This window comes from Centrocercus urophasianus, unplaced genomic scaffold, assembly GCF_019232065.1.
Source record: "Centrocercus urophasianus isolate 14NV4802_14NV808 unplaced genomic scaffold, USGS_Curo_1.0 seq_54, whole genome shotgun sequence".
Classification (NCBI taxonomy): Eukaryota; Metazoa; Chordata; class Aves; order Galliformes; family Phasianidae; genus Centrocercus; species Centrocercus urophasianus.
The window spans coordinates 1,290,433-1,306,523 of NW_024885133.1; the positions used below are offsets into that span (position 1 = coordinate 1,290,433).

General features: G+C 44.9%; 1 protein-coding gene and 1 long non-coding RNA gene across 13 annotated transcripts in view; one reads left to right on the forward strand and one right to left on the reverse strand.

Annotated features, from left to right (window-relative positions):
* PTPRS (protein tyrosine phosphatase receptor type S) overlaps window positions 1–3,387 on the forward strand; it is an 88,316-nt gene extending 84,929 nt beyond the window's left edge. For all 7 annotated transcript variants that reach the window (XM_042835599.1, XM_042835601.1, XM_042835600.1 and 4 more), the window contains 2 exons: window positions 384–519; window positions 1,059–3,387. In XM_042835599.1, coding sequence (XP_042691533.1) covers window positions 384–519; window positions 1,059–1,127 — 205 coding nt within the window. In that variant the 3' untranslated portion in view covers window positions 1,128–3,387. The remainder of the gene's footprint in view (window positions 1–383; window positions 520–1,058) is intronic.
* LOC122169441 lies at window positions 76–15,511 on the reverse strand. 6 transcript variants are annotated; one of them, XR_006171569.1, is made up of 4 exons: window positions 15,472–15,511; window positions 14,961–15,045; window positions 4,076–5,219; window positions 76–2,782 (listed from the first exon to the last, which is right to left on the reverse strand). It is a non-coding gene; the product is annotated as an uncharacterized LOC122169441 (long non-coding RNA). The 6 variants fall into 6 exon arrangements; XR_006171570.1 differs by lacking the exons at window positions 14,961–15,045; window positions 15,472–15,511 and having other exon boundaries at window positions 4,076–4,177; window positions 5,134–8,537; XR_006171568.1 differs by lacking the exons at window positions 14,961–15,045; window positions 15,472–15,511 and having other exon boundaries at window positions 76–2,284; window positions 2,670–2,782; window positions 4,076–8,537.
* Window positions 15,512–16,091: the final 580 nt, after the last annotated feature.

The following is a 16,091-nucleotide window of genomic DNA, read 5'->3' on the forward strand; positions in this document are numbered from 1 at the left end:
ATTTATATAATTAATAATATATTAATATAAATATATTAATAATATATTTATATAATTAATAATAATTTTCATACTGAATGCTGTTTACAACTACCCAAAGCTGATGCTCGTTTTATTTCTGTCACTCTCTCAGACACTTCGATGCTGTCCTCTTGGAGGACTGACTGAGCTTTCCACTTCTAATATGTTTGTGTTCATAAGACATAGCCTTACCACCCTTATATACCCTATCATAACCTCAGCATTCGCAATCCTGCCCAAACAGGGGCTTGAAACCCTTTAAGGTTTAAGGTTCCTTCCAACCCAAGCCATTCAGTGACACAGGAACATGTCAATGTGTTGCACCGTGACTGTAACATATCGTTTTGTTTTTTTCCTCTCAGTGCTGGGGTGGGCAGGACTGGAGTGTTCATCACACTCAGTATCGTCCTGGAAAGAATGCGTTATGAGGGTGTTGTAGATATTTTCCAGACAGTGAAGATGCTGCGAACACAACGACCTGCTATGGTGCAAACAGAGGTAAGGTGGAATGGCAAACCCTTCCTCTGTCTCAGCTTAGCGGACCTTTGCAGAGCAATCCCTCAGCTGAGGGGAGGAGGCTTTTTGTCTTTCTAATCACATGCAAACATTTAACTGAAAAGCCCTAACTAAGCAAGCCCAAGCTGTACTCCTGGCTTTACTTATACTGTTTAAAAAAAATCGAATAAAAAAAAAAACAACAATAGGCTTTATTTTATAAAATTTCCTGAAGATTTCATCCCAGTCTGCCAGCTTTGATTCTCATCTCATCCTGCCTCTGAATTAAGGGACGCTCACCTGCCCCTAATCACAGCCCACTTTGGCTGCAGGGACAGGACGGCTGGTGACAGGAGGGCTGCTATGTATAAGATGCACAAGCAATAAAGGGATTTCCCTTCACTGTAGTTCACCCCTCTCTGAGAATAAACACATCTGTGTGTGGTTGCTGCCCAGGTATATGCCAGCTGCTAAGCAGGGTGGGTATCCTGAATTCTTGTAACCTCTGAAGCTGAAGCACTGCTGCTCTTTTTCATTTGTAGGATGAATACCAGTTCTGTTACCAGGCAGCTTTGGAATATCTGGGAAGTTTCGATCACTATGCAACATAAAAAGCCATCTGTTGTGCAGACTCTGTCAACCACTTAAGTCCTGGAAGGCCTCTTTTGACCCAGGAGGAGCGCTTGAACTTACAAACTGAATCAGAAGAAGTACCTTTTCATCCAGACAATGCGTTGGGGAGCAGGGGGAAGGATTGAAAGGAACACCCCTTCAGGAACTCCATGTTGTAGCCTGGACCGTGAAGAGGCAGCTCAGGAGGTTGCTGATGGACTACTTTAAGTGGTGAACTGCTCTTGTTACCTCAAGTGGTGTTCGCTGTGGAGGATGTATGGACATCATCAAAGAGATCCAAAAGCTAAAACACACCTTGCAAAACGTTACCGCTGGAGAAGGGAAGGAAACCGACTTCGGTTACATCATTAGAGTTCAGTTTATTTACTAATATAGTTGGCAGTCTTTAAAGGAAGTCACTTGCAGAATTGAAGGTGTTCTGTAAATGTTCAGGAACTATATCTCAACACTTAGGCAAATGTAGGGTCAGGAGTTCTTTCAGCTGGAGTCTTAATAACCTCAGTATCAACAGTGGGATGATTCTGGGCTTACAGGCACCTTGCAAACAGCATTCACTGTGTGCCCCTGCCACGCGAGAGGTTTTATAGCTCACACTTTGAACACTTACTTAGAACATTCCTCATTTCTTCTAATTCCAAAATTTATTTTTAGGATATTTAAAATTAGAGAGAAAGAGAGAGAGGAAAACCCAGACCTGGCCATCGTACGGCCCCATCCCCTTGACACAGGCATACAGGCAGAGGTGGCAGCTCTGCTGGGCTGCATTCGCTTCCCTTTTCAGCACATCCAGCTCCAGGGAGGCACTGAGCAGGCAGTGGTGGGACACCCGAGGCAGAAAGGCAGCCCCTTTCCCATTCTCTTTGCACATGCACACAACCCCACTTCTGCTGCAAGCAGCTGTGCCTCCCCACCAGTTCCTGCCACAGAAGGCCAGAAGCATCTCTCTGAAAGGAGCCAGAGAAGCACCCTTAGGACACTTAGCTCATATAGCCAACTGCTTCTTGCTGCCAAACCTTCACCTGCGGATGCAGTGGCTCTCCGGGAGCAACGCAGAGATTGCCTCAGGACTGCCTCCATACCACTTCACACCAAGCCCATGGGCACAGCAACGAACCAGCCCTAGCTGTAGAAATAACTGGGAAAGATCAAGTAAGATGCATTCAATGGCATAACTGTGAGTGGCTTTCTTTAAAGTATCGATGTAACTGTAACAAGTGACATTACCTTTTTTTTAAATAGTGTATTTTTTCCTTTTTTTTTTTTTTTAAAGACAAAGAATATCAGTCAATGAATTTAAAAGAAAAAAATTGCTTATTTGTTCATATTATGTTCAAAGACAGTCTATTTTTTCACTGTAGAAATGTTACGTGTAATGGCTGTGATATATAAAAATGCAGTGCAAATTGCTACTTCTACATATTGCTTTTCTACCATTTAAAAGGTTTAACTTGCTCATGTAAGAACAAAATGTCCTTTCTGGATTATTTTGTTTGTTTTGTTTAAAATCTCAGACATATCACCTGTCTTCAGAAGTGTGTGAGATCAGCAGGCAGGTCCAGACCTGGTGGCAGTGCCAACCTCCTCCCCTTCAGCTGTGGCCGTGCTGCTCCCTCCTACCAGGGCCAGGGGTGAACTGGGAGATTAAAAAAAATGGCAGTGTCTTAGGACTGAAGACAAAAATACAGCAGCTTCAGAGGCGCAGCACACGTGGGCAAGCACACAGCTTTCAAACATCAGCAGTGTAACGGAGGTAAGAGCCTAACTGTCCATGCACTGGTGTGAAGATACGATACGTGTAACAGGGGTACAAGGAATTTCCTTGCAGAAGTGCACAGAGGACAGCATGTTGGAAAAGATGCACTGCCCAGGACACTGCTTGCCTGTGGCTTTTTTTTCCTAGAAGGGGTAATTATTGCCATCCAGTGCTACCCAGAAAACCCCACAACAGTCCATTTCCTGCCTTTAACTGAAGAAAAAAAAAACAAAAAACAACAAGAAGCTTCTTCAAGATTTTACTTCTTATTTGTGTAAAAGTTGCCCAAATTTCTAAGTATGTTGCAGCAAAATCTTACTGGAAGAGTTGGGGTGGGGTGGGGGAAGGTTTTTTTTTTTTTTCTTTGTATGAGAGCAAAGTGCTGTTGCTTTCACACTGTTATTTCAAACTGAAACATTAAGTGGTTTTCATACCACAGTGTATGTAGATATATTGACTTTGTATTAAAGGAAGATTGTCTGAAATGCTGACTGCACCTGTTTGTTATTAGGAGCAGGCAATGAATGAAGCAGTTGCTCTGTGTAATGCAGCAGCTGCAAAATCCTTCTTTGTTGGCATATGCAAACAGGTACCAGGTTGCTCTTCTTCTGCTGTCCTTGAGTTCTTTCTAAAAACAGACCACTGTTACAAGTCAAACGTGCTGTTGCAAAGAAACAACCTCATTTGGTAAGCATTTAGCAAAATAGCTGCAGTGACACAGGCGTATGCGTACCATTAGTTTGGGTATCATCAGAACGGTTTGGAGGGGAAGGGACCTTTAGGATGCCCACTTCCAGCCCCTGCTGTGGGCAGGGACACCTCCCACCAGCCCAGGACGGTATTTTTCAGGGAAGAATCACACTCACTTTCTCAAAGCTGAAGGTCACAGTGGAAGCACATGGATGAGACAGATGGAGGTTTCCCTCATTACTGCCCTTTCTTTGAGCTGTGCCACTACCCCCCATGTTGAGTTGCAAACCCCTCACTGAACAGAACTAAATGCCACATGGAGCGTAGGGAATGAGCGACAAAGAATTGGAACAGCAGCTGAGAACTACGTAAGTAAATCTCCTTCCTCCCCCAAAATGAAAAAAATAAATACAGTAGGAGGGCAGACAGAGAAGCAAATCCAATGTAAAATCTCAGAATGAGACTTAGAAGAGTCAGGCTTACAGAAGCTGCAGCAGTCCAGTAAAGCTGACTGCAGCAGGGGTGACAGCCCACCGTCCTTAAGCAGCTCCTCTTCTGGCAGATCAAGACACAAGCGTTATTTCACTAGAAAGAAGAAAAGAATTCCATTAAGGTCTTTGCCTTCTGATTTCCATTACATCAGTCCTTGCAAAACTTAAAATGCAGCAGAGAAACTCATGGTGTGATTAAGCATAAATCATCACAGGCTCCAGGACACCACAGCACAGCTCCACAGCGCCCAGCCATGCTGTGAGGAGCACATGGAGTGGGGCCTCTCGTCCTCACAGGGCTCTCTGCATTCAGGCAGTGCCAGTCTGAGACCTGGCATTCAGTCAGTTGGCTTAATTAAAGCCTACGTGACAGCACACGAATGCCCATTTTCAGCCAGGCAGTTCCTTGTTTCTTATTGATTCTCAGATCCTTTTTTAAAAGTCTCCCTCTTCCTTTACTTTAACATAAGAGCTGACAGGTGGCTTTGACAGCACGTTTATTAGTTGTGCTGGTACATGCTGGAAGAAATAAATCATCGGAGGTTGTATTTTTACAGAAAAGGACTGTCAGCAAGGCTCTAAGTCTGCACTGTCACTGCTGCAAAGGGCATCCTTTCCCACCCCCACCCCCCAAAGTTCTCATTTGCTCCTCACCAGGCAATACCACCTCATGTATCGCATCAGGCTTCATCTGCATGGGCCTGGCTGGCAGATCACCACAGGACTGATTTGCAAAAGCCCCTCTGCCTCTGCACAACCCTAAATCAAGAGCCCCCTTGGTCTCCTGCAGCACAACAAAGACTTTAAAGTAGATGTAACCATAATTTACATTCCAGAGGAAAACGAAAAGCCTTTCTTGGTTTACAGAATTACCCAAGAGGCAAACCAGTTCCCAGGCCAGGAGAAATTCTTCATTTTGCAATACACTTTAATTATACCAAGAGAAGCAGTAACAGAATGAGAAATCAATTCCTTCTCCTAAATAAGATGGTTGCAAATTCCAAGTCGGTAACTGAGCAGATGTAGAATTGAAATGGAAAAAGTAAATACCCAAGCAGGCGCTGTGAAAATTGTCTTATCATCTCAACTAGCTCATCCACTGGGAAAGGGATATGGGGAGACAGTTCCCGAATCTCCTGATAAGGAAACCAGAACAAATTCAATCACTTATTTCAGTGACACAGCCAGCATCCAAACAGACACGCGCTGCCCCTCCCTGCCTCCACAGCTGCACAGAGCCTCTCGCATAAAGCAGAGCAGCCCCTCGGCCTGCAGAGTCCATTGCTCTCCAGTGAAAAGGCAGCTCTATGCAAATCCACCACCTGTAGGACCTGTGGCCATCCTGCTGCCACCAGCATGCCAACAGCACAAACCTGGCACCCTGACCTCAGGGGACTCCAAAGGCCGTCACTGAGAGGTGAAGGTTCCGAGCATAGAACATGCTCCCCGAGGCAGTAGGCACAGGGACGTTGCTCTCAGACATAGGGTTTGGGTGGTGCTGTGTGGAGGCAGAGGTTGGATTCGAAGACCCTTGTGGGTCCTTCCCAACTCTGTGATCCCTCAGAGCAGGAGGCGCCCTCAATGTTCCCCAGGGTGGGCAGAGGGGATGGCACCGGGCTGTGCTCAGTAGCAACAGGTCCTTCTTCAAAAGACTGATTGCACACCCAGGTGCACCAGGCTGGTCACACGTACTTGAAACAAGGCACCTGCTTTGAACCTCCCCCCCACACACAGCTGTGTCTGATGTTTGCACTTTCATTCACTGTTTGCAGCAAAAGCAGATAATTAAATTTAATTGTTTCAAAACCAGGAAGATAGCTGAAGTTTGAACAAGAGTGAAGCATTTCCATTTAACAACAGTGCTCCTTCTACAGCCATTTAATGTATTCATCCCAGTCCATGTTTAATCTGCCTATTTTTCTATTCTGTCTACTGATCTGCCCATCCACCTCTCCACTAGAGCAGTAACTGTGGATCCCTTTGCAATTTGTACAAAGATCAAACCCCAGTGTTGCTATCTCATCACGCCTTTATCTCTTAAAAGTCAGACACATATGATTCTCTTCCAGTCATTAAAGAGACAGATTCCTGATTAACAGAGCTGGGCGCTCCATCCATCTGTGTGCACACACAGTGATGCATACACACAAGCACACATGTACTTGCAGATGGCAATCCTAGATTAATAGGTTACACAAGGATTTTATCCCAGGCTTACTGAGGATAATAAACCTTCTAAAAAAAATGTACACAAATGATTAGAAAAATGTCTTCAAACACATAGCATTCTATCTGAGCTGCATGTAAGGTGTTGTTCAGGAAATTGCTGAACATTACTGACTCAGACCATTTCTGCCAGACCCTCCTCTCATCTCTTTCTGACTGGAAAAACCAAGGACACCCCAGCAGAACCACCGTTGGCTCTGTGCTGAGGTTCTACATTTCCAGGGTTCGCCACTTCCGAAGTGGGGGGTGGGCAGAGGGGAGTTGTGAGAAGTTCTCTGAGGATTTCCTCAGTCAGACTCAGAATGCTGTCAGTGAACTCCTGGTTTGGATTCAGCTGCTTCTCCCTCACAGCAGCACCAGACCCAGCCTAGAACCACATCCTCCATTTTCCTTGGCCAAACCCATAATACAACGATGAGGGACAGACAAAGCAACCCAGCGGAAATGTCTAACTGTGGATTTTGTTTTTAATTCAGACCCTTACAGCAACCTAATTCATTTCTGCCAATCTACGAAGGGAGCTTTCTGAACAAAACTTGACTATGGTTTTCAAACTCCATTTACAATGGTACAATTATACCAACGTGCCTCAGCAAAGCCAGGTTCTCAAAACACCCCTGTGCTTCTGCATCAGAGAATCATCACAGTTGGAAAAGACCTCTAACATTATCAAGCCTCTGTCTGGAGTGTGATTCATGGTGTTAAGCAATCGATGAGAAATTCCTTGTACCAGAGAAAGACCTCTAGCAGAGTTCCACTCTCCATGTTTCCACACAGAAAGCAGAGCCCCAAGCCCTGCACTGACACTCAAGCAAAGTCTCGGTGGCAGCCATACAAAGCAGGGTCTGAATATAGACTTGTTTCAGTTGCAGGAGACCCATAAAGGCCATCTGGTCCAACTCCCTGCAATGAACAGGGGCACACACAGCTCCATCAGGTCCTCGGGGTCCAGCCCAGCCTGACCCGGGGCAGGAGACTCACATCTCTGGACAACTTGTACCAATGCTTCATCACCCTTAGTCCTCATATCCATCCTAAATCTCCTCTCTTAGTTTGAAATCATTTCCCCTTGCCTTATCCCAACAGACCTTGCTGAAGAGTCCATTCCTTTCTTTCTTACAGCCCCCCTGGTCTAACATTTTAATCTTTTTTTTCCAGCTAGTAAGGATAGTTTTGCATTACTTTTAGGGAACAGCAAAGGTCTACAGGTCTCATTCATCTCCCTAGATGTTTGTTGCACAGGTGAAGCCTCTCATGCAGAAGCACACTGAGCACTTGCTTTGTTTCCTCAGAAGACCAGGCAGAAACAAACCAACTATGGGTCTCAGCAGCATTGCAGACTGGTGTCACTCCATAGTGCTGCCTGCAAACACTAACACTTCTCAGGATGCAATGGGAAATGTTTTTGTGTTGACCTCAGGTGTCTGACCCACCTCCTGCTGCCACCCCACTGCATCCCACAATCTCCAGGGCTGTGTTTTATGATCTGCCTCTTGGCTGCCTGACAATTACCTAGGACTCTTTTTAGGTTGAATCCCAAAATGATTTCAAAATGAATTACAATACCACCAGGAAAAGCAGATTCAAAATGCTGCATCATTTTTTATCTAAATAATGTCTAAGTTTTAAAAGGGGGGAAGAAACCTAATTACAGCTCTGTGTGGAAGATCATAAATCACATAATTACAATGGGAACCTCTGAATCTTTCCAACAGACTAAAAGCAGTCTATGGAGTTCTTATCTCATTACAGTTTAATTAAGAACTATGTTTGAGCATCTTCTTTTTAATTATCACGAAGACCAGATGACTTTTAATTTTTTTTCTTTTTTTTTTTTTCTTTTCCCCACCCAAAATGAGGGAGAGCGCAGACCAAAACAGGCTCTAATGAATTTACAATTTGCTCTTTGGGGAATTTTAATAAAATTACTCCACATAGAAGATTAACACTGATGCAGGAAACTTCCAAAGAGAACATTTGGTTCTTTTCAATTAGCATCACGTAACTGCCAGGAGTCGGGAAGGGGATGCTGAAGCAGCACCTTTTGGAATGAGGAGAGGGCAGGGCGTACAATCAATGAACGTACAGCTGTTACAGCTATGAGGGATACCAGAGCTTGGCTACGCAGTTATTACACCAAAGCTGAAAAGATAGGACGCTTACCCGTATCCTGGGCTAGCTTGTGAAACTCCAGCAGAGCAGATCTCCAGAAGAGACCCTTCCCCCCGGCAGTCAGCTCTTAAATGGGTCTGGGGAGCTGCAGCCAGGCTCCACCCTTCTGGCAGCACAGTGAATTGCCTTCACCTGTGCTCCCAGGCCGACTCAGGGCTCAGGTGGTCAATCAGAGGCTCAGGCCATGGTTCAGCAGTTCCATACAGCAGGGTGTTGTTGGAGCTGCAAAAGGCTCTAAAACCCGAAGTCCTGGAGCAGCCCTGCAATGCTCCTCTTCCCTCCTCACGGCTGGGGAAGAATTTCCCATCAAGCAGTACTGCACGCTGCGCTCAGCACTGCTGGCTGCCATCACCCACAGTGTGGAGCTGGAAAGAGCACACACGTGTTTCTTTAAGCCCAGCACACAGCAAACACCTTTTAATTCAATTGGTTGAGTCGACACTGAGAGATTATTAGTTTTCAGTAAGATTTCATTCAATTAATTAGCTTGAAAATATCAGCACAGCCAGGCAAGCAAAGAAAAACAGAGATAAATCCCTGCCTTAGCACTGCTTCATCTTTTAAAGGCAATTAACTCTTAGTTATTAGCTTTTAATTAGGGAATAATAATGACACCATTAATACAGTTTATTATACTTGTCAGCGGACAGCTGTTCCAAACAGATTTTATTATCAGATCTTGGCGGCTTTTGTCTGCTCCACTCCCTCTCTTATGGGAGAAGGCAGCAGCTCCCCACGTCCCCTGTAGCCTCAGGAGAGTCCTGCAGGACTGTGGGTGTTCATGGCTTTCACTATTACTGTGGGTTTTCTAACCCTTCTAAAATGATTTCTCTCTCAGAGAATCCCAGTGGCAGCAGGACGCAGCCGTGATGGTAACTCACGTGCTTTTCTATCTATGTTTCCTTGGGGGAGATGCTGGATCTGGACCAAAGCTGGTTTCACAACTCAGCTCCTAACATCTGAGACAGCATCCAACTCACGGAATATTTAAGATGCCAAAAAAATTCACTGTTTTGTTTTGTCTTCGTCTGAGCTTAACCATCACTCTGGAAGCACCAAGTGCATTCAGAACACAGTAGATATGATTTGGAAGCAAATAATCATGTTAAATAAAGCAAGCATTCCAATAAGTTTACCCATTCTTAATCTCATTCCACCCCATTGCCAAGTGCACATCTCTGCAAGGAGGCAGCTGCAAAGGGTAGAAGAAACGCCATGTAATACCTTTCTTTCCTGCCCCACATTTATCCTGAAACTTCAAGTCCTTCTCTAAGAACTCCACTGCACTAACACCAGCAAACTGCCTCAAGTTTTCATGGATGCTTTATTATTTCTTTGTCTTTTGCATCGCCTAAAATAAAATATACAGGAGGCTCCTAATTATGCGCTTTGTCATACACACAGGAAAGCAGATGTTCACATTATTTTCACCCGTCATACTTTTCCACTGTGTCCTAGCATCTCCCTGGCAGAGACTGCAAACTACTCCCAGGGCACACGCCTTTCGTAGCTGTGTTTTATTGTTCCCATATCAGAGAGCCTCTAAGCCAATCTCGCATGCAGGATGCTGCTGTAACACAAAAATGTAATGCCATACACTTCCCTGATTTACTCTGGAGTTAATAAATCACAAAAACACTACCAGGTAAAATACTGTGCTGGATTCCAACACCTTGGTTTACATTTTCTTCCTTGCTCTGGATCAGAGGAAGCCCTAAGGGAAATCGCCAGGAGCTTGGAGACCCAACAAAGTGCCTCCCAGCATCAAAAGCTGCTCATGGCAGGCATCCTTCTCCCCACTCAACACACTGCAGTCAAGTCCCATGGAAAGAAATTAACCCAGTGTAGGAAGAAAGCAGCTGGGAGAATCTATTTGCAATTTTCTACAGGAAAGCAGAGAGCTGTTAAATTGAAAGCAATGCTGTTAAAATGAAGAAACTTTCCCTACTGAGAACTGACATTAAAAAATGAATGGCAGAAGGGAAGGATGATAACCACTACCATACAGATTTAGAAACCGAGACTCAGACAAGTGAAGAGCCACAAGGCAGCAGCAGGACCACCACCACTGCTGGGAAACTCCAGCAGGATACAGCATCTCCCAGCATGCAGCCCTGCTGCCACAGAGCTCTCTATGCATCCAAGGAGCCCATTCCATGTTCACTGCTCCCTGCACTGGCAGCCTTCAGGTGCCAGGTGCTGTGCTGTAGGCTTTTTGCACACTTGTAGCTGCACAAACCTTAGAGTTACGCTGTGCGCTCTCACTGGTGACTAAGGCTGAATATTTTAGGAGAAATGGCTTTAGAGAACTTGGTGCAACTATAAAACTTTCTCAGCTGAGGGGATTTTTATGCTCAACTGTATCCAGGCAAAAACTGGAAGAGGAGAACAGCAAACAAACTGAATGTCATCCAGGTTTCTCTTCTACATAAACCTGATACCCATGATCACACAAGACAATTCCATACTACTCTTCTGAGGTAGCAATAAGGAGCTCAAAGGAGAGGTTTATAAGGAAAGCGTCTTCTCAGCCATAATTAGTGCTCTGGCAGCATTAGCACTACTGACAATTTGCCTTTAGCTTTGGTACTGTTGTTTGGGATCACATACCTGTGCTCAAGGGAAGAGTCTCCGCCAAAGTCCACAGAGGAGGACACATCCCACTGTTTCTCAGTCAATACTTCAATGCAAACAAACCAGCCACAGCCAAAGACGTTCCTCTGAGGCAGGATCAGGACTTTGTGGAAGTTCACAGAATCATAAATCCATATGGGTCAGGATTGGACCTCTGGACTCAGTCCAACCACCTCCCCCCCGAAGCAGCTCCCTACAGCAGCTGCACAGAAGAGCACCCAGGGGGACCAGAACATCTCCAGGGAAGGAGACCCCAGCTCTCCGTGCCACGCTCACAGCACAGAAGTTCTTCCTCATGTCCCTATGGAACTCCCCGGGCTCCAGTCTGTGCGCGGCGCTCCTCGTCCTGGCGCTGAGCACCACAGGGCAGAGCCCGGCCCCATCCTCCTGACCCCCGCCCTCCACATATTGATCAGCGCTGATCAGATCCCTCCCAGCCTTCCCTTCCCCAGGTGAACAGCCCCAGGGCTCTCAGGCTGTCCCCATCAGGAGGTGCTCCAGGCCCCCACCATCTCTGCAGCCGTTCCCTGTCTGCCTGGAACTGGGCAGCCCAGCTCTGAGCAGAGCAAAGGGAATGAGGACCTCCCTTGCCTGCTGGCTCTGCTCTGTGCGATGCAGAACCATCGGCCTCCAAGGCCTCACCTGTGCAATGGAGAGAAGGGTTAACGCCGAACACTCCTCAATGCACATGGGATACAGGGAGCAGCCTTCACTCCTCAGAGCCACGGCCATCTCGGCCAGGAACTCAGCTCTGGTTTTACCACTGCTCTTTAGCAGAGTCATCAGCTCTGAAAGGCACGAATTTTCTCACCACAGTGGACCTGTCACAGCGACAATTACATTTAACAGCAGTTGTTCAGCCTTGCCTTTCAGAGGCGCTGATTATGGCAGTAAATAGAAGCACACTGGGGGGGGTGAGGGGATGCTGACAGGCTGCAGTTGTGCTGCACTGGGGCTGCAGGAGCCCAGGCATACTGTGGTCTCAACTAAAGGAACCCAAGGGGACGTTCCTTCTCATTGAGCTTTTGGCAATGAGCAGAAGGGTTAAAAATGCTCCTCAGACCAAGGCCAGAGGCAGCAGACAGAACACATGGAAACAGCATAAGAATAAAAGCAGTGTGTCAGAGGCATGGGTTTTTTTTTTTCCAGTCAACTGCCTGCTGAGAGTGAAATATTGCCATGGTTCTGTCAGTGCTATAAGCAGATGTGAAGTTTGGTCTTTGTGCTCAGAGAATAGATCTTTTAAAAGCGTAAAAAGAGCATACAAAATCAAGACAGGCTCCTCCGAGTGCAAGGGAAGACTGGCATTGGGGTTCCCTTCCCAGCATCACACAAGTATTGGGAACACATATGGCAATTTAAAAAAAAAAAAAAAAAAAAAAAAAAAAAAAAAAAAAAAAAAAAAAAAAAAAAAAGAAAAAAAAAAAAAGAAAGGAGCTTAAATTTAGCCACTGCAGTAGGTCAGTGTGACACTGCTCATTGCAGAGCACTGTGAAGACCATGTTAGGTCATCTGGAGGTACTTACAGGAAGGGCCAGAGGGTACATTTGCACTGTGAGGCACTTGGGGCATGAACAGACAGAAAAAAAAAAAATGAGGATATCTCTCGTAACGAAGGAAAATCGCAGAGAAATTGATTTGGACAAAACAGACCCTGTTCCTGATTTTTCAGAATGTTACAGAAATGAGATTAATAACAGCAGTTCATAAGCAGCCAATTTTCTACACTCATAAGGAGTCAAAAAAAATCTTGCGATGAATCGTTTCTGTAAAACAGAACCATCTCTGAGCAGGGGGATCTCACAGAAACAGCTGTTCTCGAGCAGATTTCTCACTACGCACTGACAAAAAGCTCACACTGATCACCCAATGCAGGGCACACAGCTGCAGGACTGCAGTGCTAATCCCATATTATAGCAGAATCCCAGATTAATCAGATGCACCACTTCCTCAGATATTCTCCTGTGGCTCCAAGCTATTAAGATAACAAAAAGAAAAAAAACCTCCCAGCTCTAAGTGGAGACACAAGGAAATCAGACTGGCACAACAGCCTTTTTCCTCCACCCCACTGCTTCTCCATGTAGAAAATTGTCCACTGCCCTTCTGTACCTACAATCAAGTTAGATTTGATCTTTCTAGTCAGGCAAATGAATCTCTGCTATTCTAAATGGCAGCAGCATCTTGGCTTGCATCATGGGTTACTGACCATTCAATCCTAATCAAAGAAAATTTGCTGTGTTTTCAGGAGATGGCTCCGTTAAATGAAGCAGATGAGCAGTGGGTCTGTCCATTTATTTATTTTTAAACCATGATCTGGGGCACAGGGGAGGGTATCACTCCTCTTTCAGAGACAGTTTGGCTACGAGCTCATTTGCTGGAGGATATTAGCAGCTGGCATCTGAAATGGCACGACTAGGAAATAGAGGTAAGCCAAAGTCAACTGTGCTGAAACACAGCCAAATTCTTATTTATATCACAGGAAAAGTGGCTAAGCTGTGGTTACTAAATAATTCCAAACAATATTTGCAGAGTGACCTTCATGTTTCTCCTCTTGGAAACAAAACATTTAATTGTTTTGCTCTTCTACTGCAGAATAAATAACTCCCAATAATTTCCTATTGGTGTGCATATAAACCAAGTTGTTATCTTTTTTTACTGTCAAAGCTGCCAAATAATTCCAGCTCAACATCTTCAACTCATTTCAGTCTTGGCCCTCTGCCAAAGGTTTTTTGTTTTGTTTGGTTTTTTTTTTGGTGTGTGTGTGTGGATGCCAGCACTGTTTTCAATAGGAAGAGAATCCAGAGAGATGACCTGAACGTGGGGATAGAATTCGGGTATCCACAAGAACACATTTTGAGCATTTCTGCTAGTGTCTCAAGAAGCTTGTTCAATCTTTTCTCACATGAACTTCTTGTTGGCAACATAGGCACTAATGCCCAAAGGAGCACCAGCAGGTATCTCCTCTAGTAGGTACTTTGAAGCAGAAGTGATTTAAACTTCACAGAGTTAAACTCAGGTACAGGGTTTTTTTCGTTAATCTGTGATAAGATCAAGGGACACACCATCCTTCTAACCCAGGAAACATTAAGCTAATGCAAAAGGACATAACGGGTCACAGGTGTTACTGGTCCCATAGCTCTGCACATGTCCCACAGAGAGACAGACACAAAGGCAAGCTGCCTGGGAAGTGACAGTTGCCAGGTTGCATGCAGTTTCTCCTCAAAGCATAATCATGTCCCAAGAAAACTTCATCTGCTACAAACCTGCACTTTCCAACTCACTCCGACCGCAGTTTGGTCTGAAAGACATCTTCTGACAATACAACTGTTCAAATTATTTTAAAAACAGCATTAGAAGCTCATTAGAGCACCTTAGCTAGATAAGATGTAGGGAAAAGAAGCTCAAATGAGACAAGTAACAAGAATTTTTCTCCTGCAGTACAACAAAAGGATCTGCAAGAAAGTCTTCACTTTTGCTTTGAAAAAAACTCAAGCCAGAGAAAAGACGTTAGCAATGTGCTGATCTGTCATCTCCCTCCTTTCAGCCCTCAGTTGGAAGATGCCTGCTACCACACAAGTTCTGTTAGTTTAATTCAAATTGTTTTTAAACTAAAATAGCATTCCCAGATTCAAAGCTCCTGATTACCTTACATTAAAACTACCCAAATAAAGCACACTGACCAAAACAAGGGAAATAAGGGCATTCTTCCAGAAGAAAATTGCACCTGTTTAATGAGCAGTTTTATTAAACTGGTGCAATTTGTTCAAGCTGAAGGAGAACTACTGATGAAGAACTAATATGAACAGCAAGGGAAGAGAAACAGAGAAAAATCCCTGCAGACTAACCTTAAGAAATAGAAGTTCCACTGAACTGGCCAAAGCACAGATGTCTGTAGCATGCGACAATGTTTTTCCATCATCTGCTCTTTTCCTAAAATAAATGGTCACAAAAGCCAAGCAGAAAAGAAAGTAGTGAGTACACCAAAGAGGGAATGCCTGCAAGCCCTAGTATCCACACATGGACTAACAGCAAGGCCAGGAATGGGAAAGCCATACTGGAGATTGGGAGTAACATGTGTGCAAGAATTGCTTCAACAGAACTAAAAGAAATACTCTAGACAGTACAATGAGACAGCAAAGGACGAAGTGGTAAAGATGGTGTAGTGCAACTGCTAAGTCATGGCTTGAAACAGTGATGGAGCACCTGGTGGGAAGGCAAGGCCAACCCAGGGGAGCTCAGGTGCATGCAGTGACCCTGAGTGACTGGAAGGGATGGAGCCAGGATCCACCCCTTCCTAGACCTCAATCAAGGGTTGGCAGTAGAGGGAAGTGGATCTCTCTGGGGGTCCTTGCATACCTGAGGCCGTCCGAAGGTAAGCAGCTTCTTTCCCTTATTTCTGTGCCCGCTGCTGTTGCATTTGAGTGAATCCTCATTTGCTGCAGCCTGGGATCTTGCTGCTCTGCTGTTATTGTTGTGCTTTCCATCATGTTACAGATGGAATCCTTCAGTTTTGGAAGTCAGGGCTGTCCCCTGAGTCTCAGCAGCAGCCAGAAGATAACAGTCTCAGCACAATCAACTTTGCTGTTTCTACAGTCTTCTAATCTTCTCCTTTACCAAGAAAGAAAAAAAAAATATTTTTTTTCTTACCAAGCCAATCATCTTTCTTCCTCCAGATAAGAAGTAAACGAATGGCTTCTCCACCCACTTTTCCAGTCTCCAGCCATATGACAAAAGTCCCTGCCAGCCTCAGAGCAGGAAGCAGTAGTGTGTTGATCCCAGCCTTTTTATTGCTGCCAGCAATTATCACAAAATTACTTTACTGTGCATGTGACAGTTGGTGATACTGACCTGGAGTTTTATCAGCTCCTATGCTACATATCTCAGAACACATTTATTGTGAAGAAACACTGCTGTTAGGCAGCCCAAAAGAAGCTGGACTTGCTCAAAGCAGTAAGAAAAAGTTGCAGTCTTTTGTG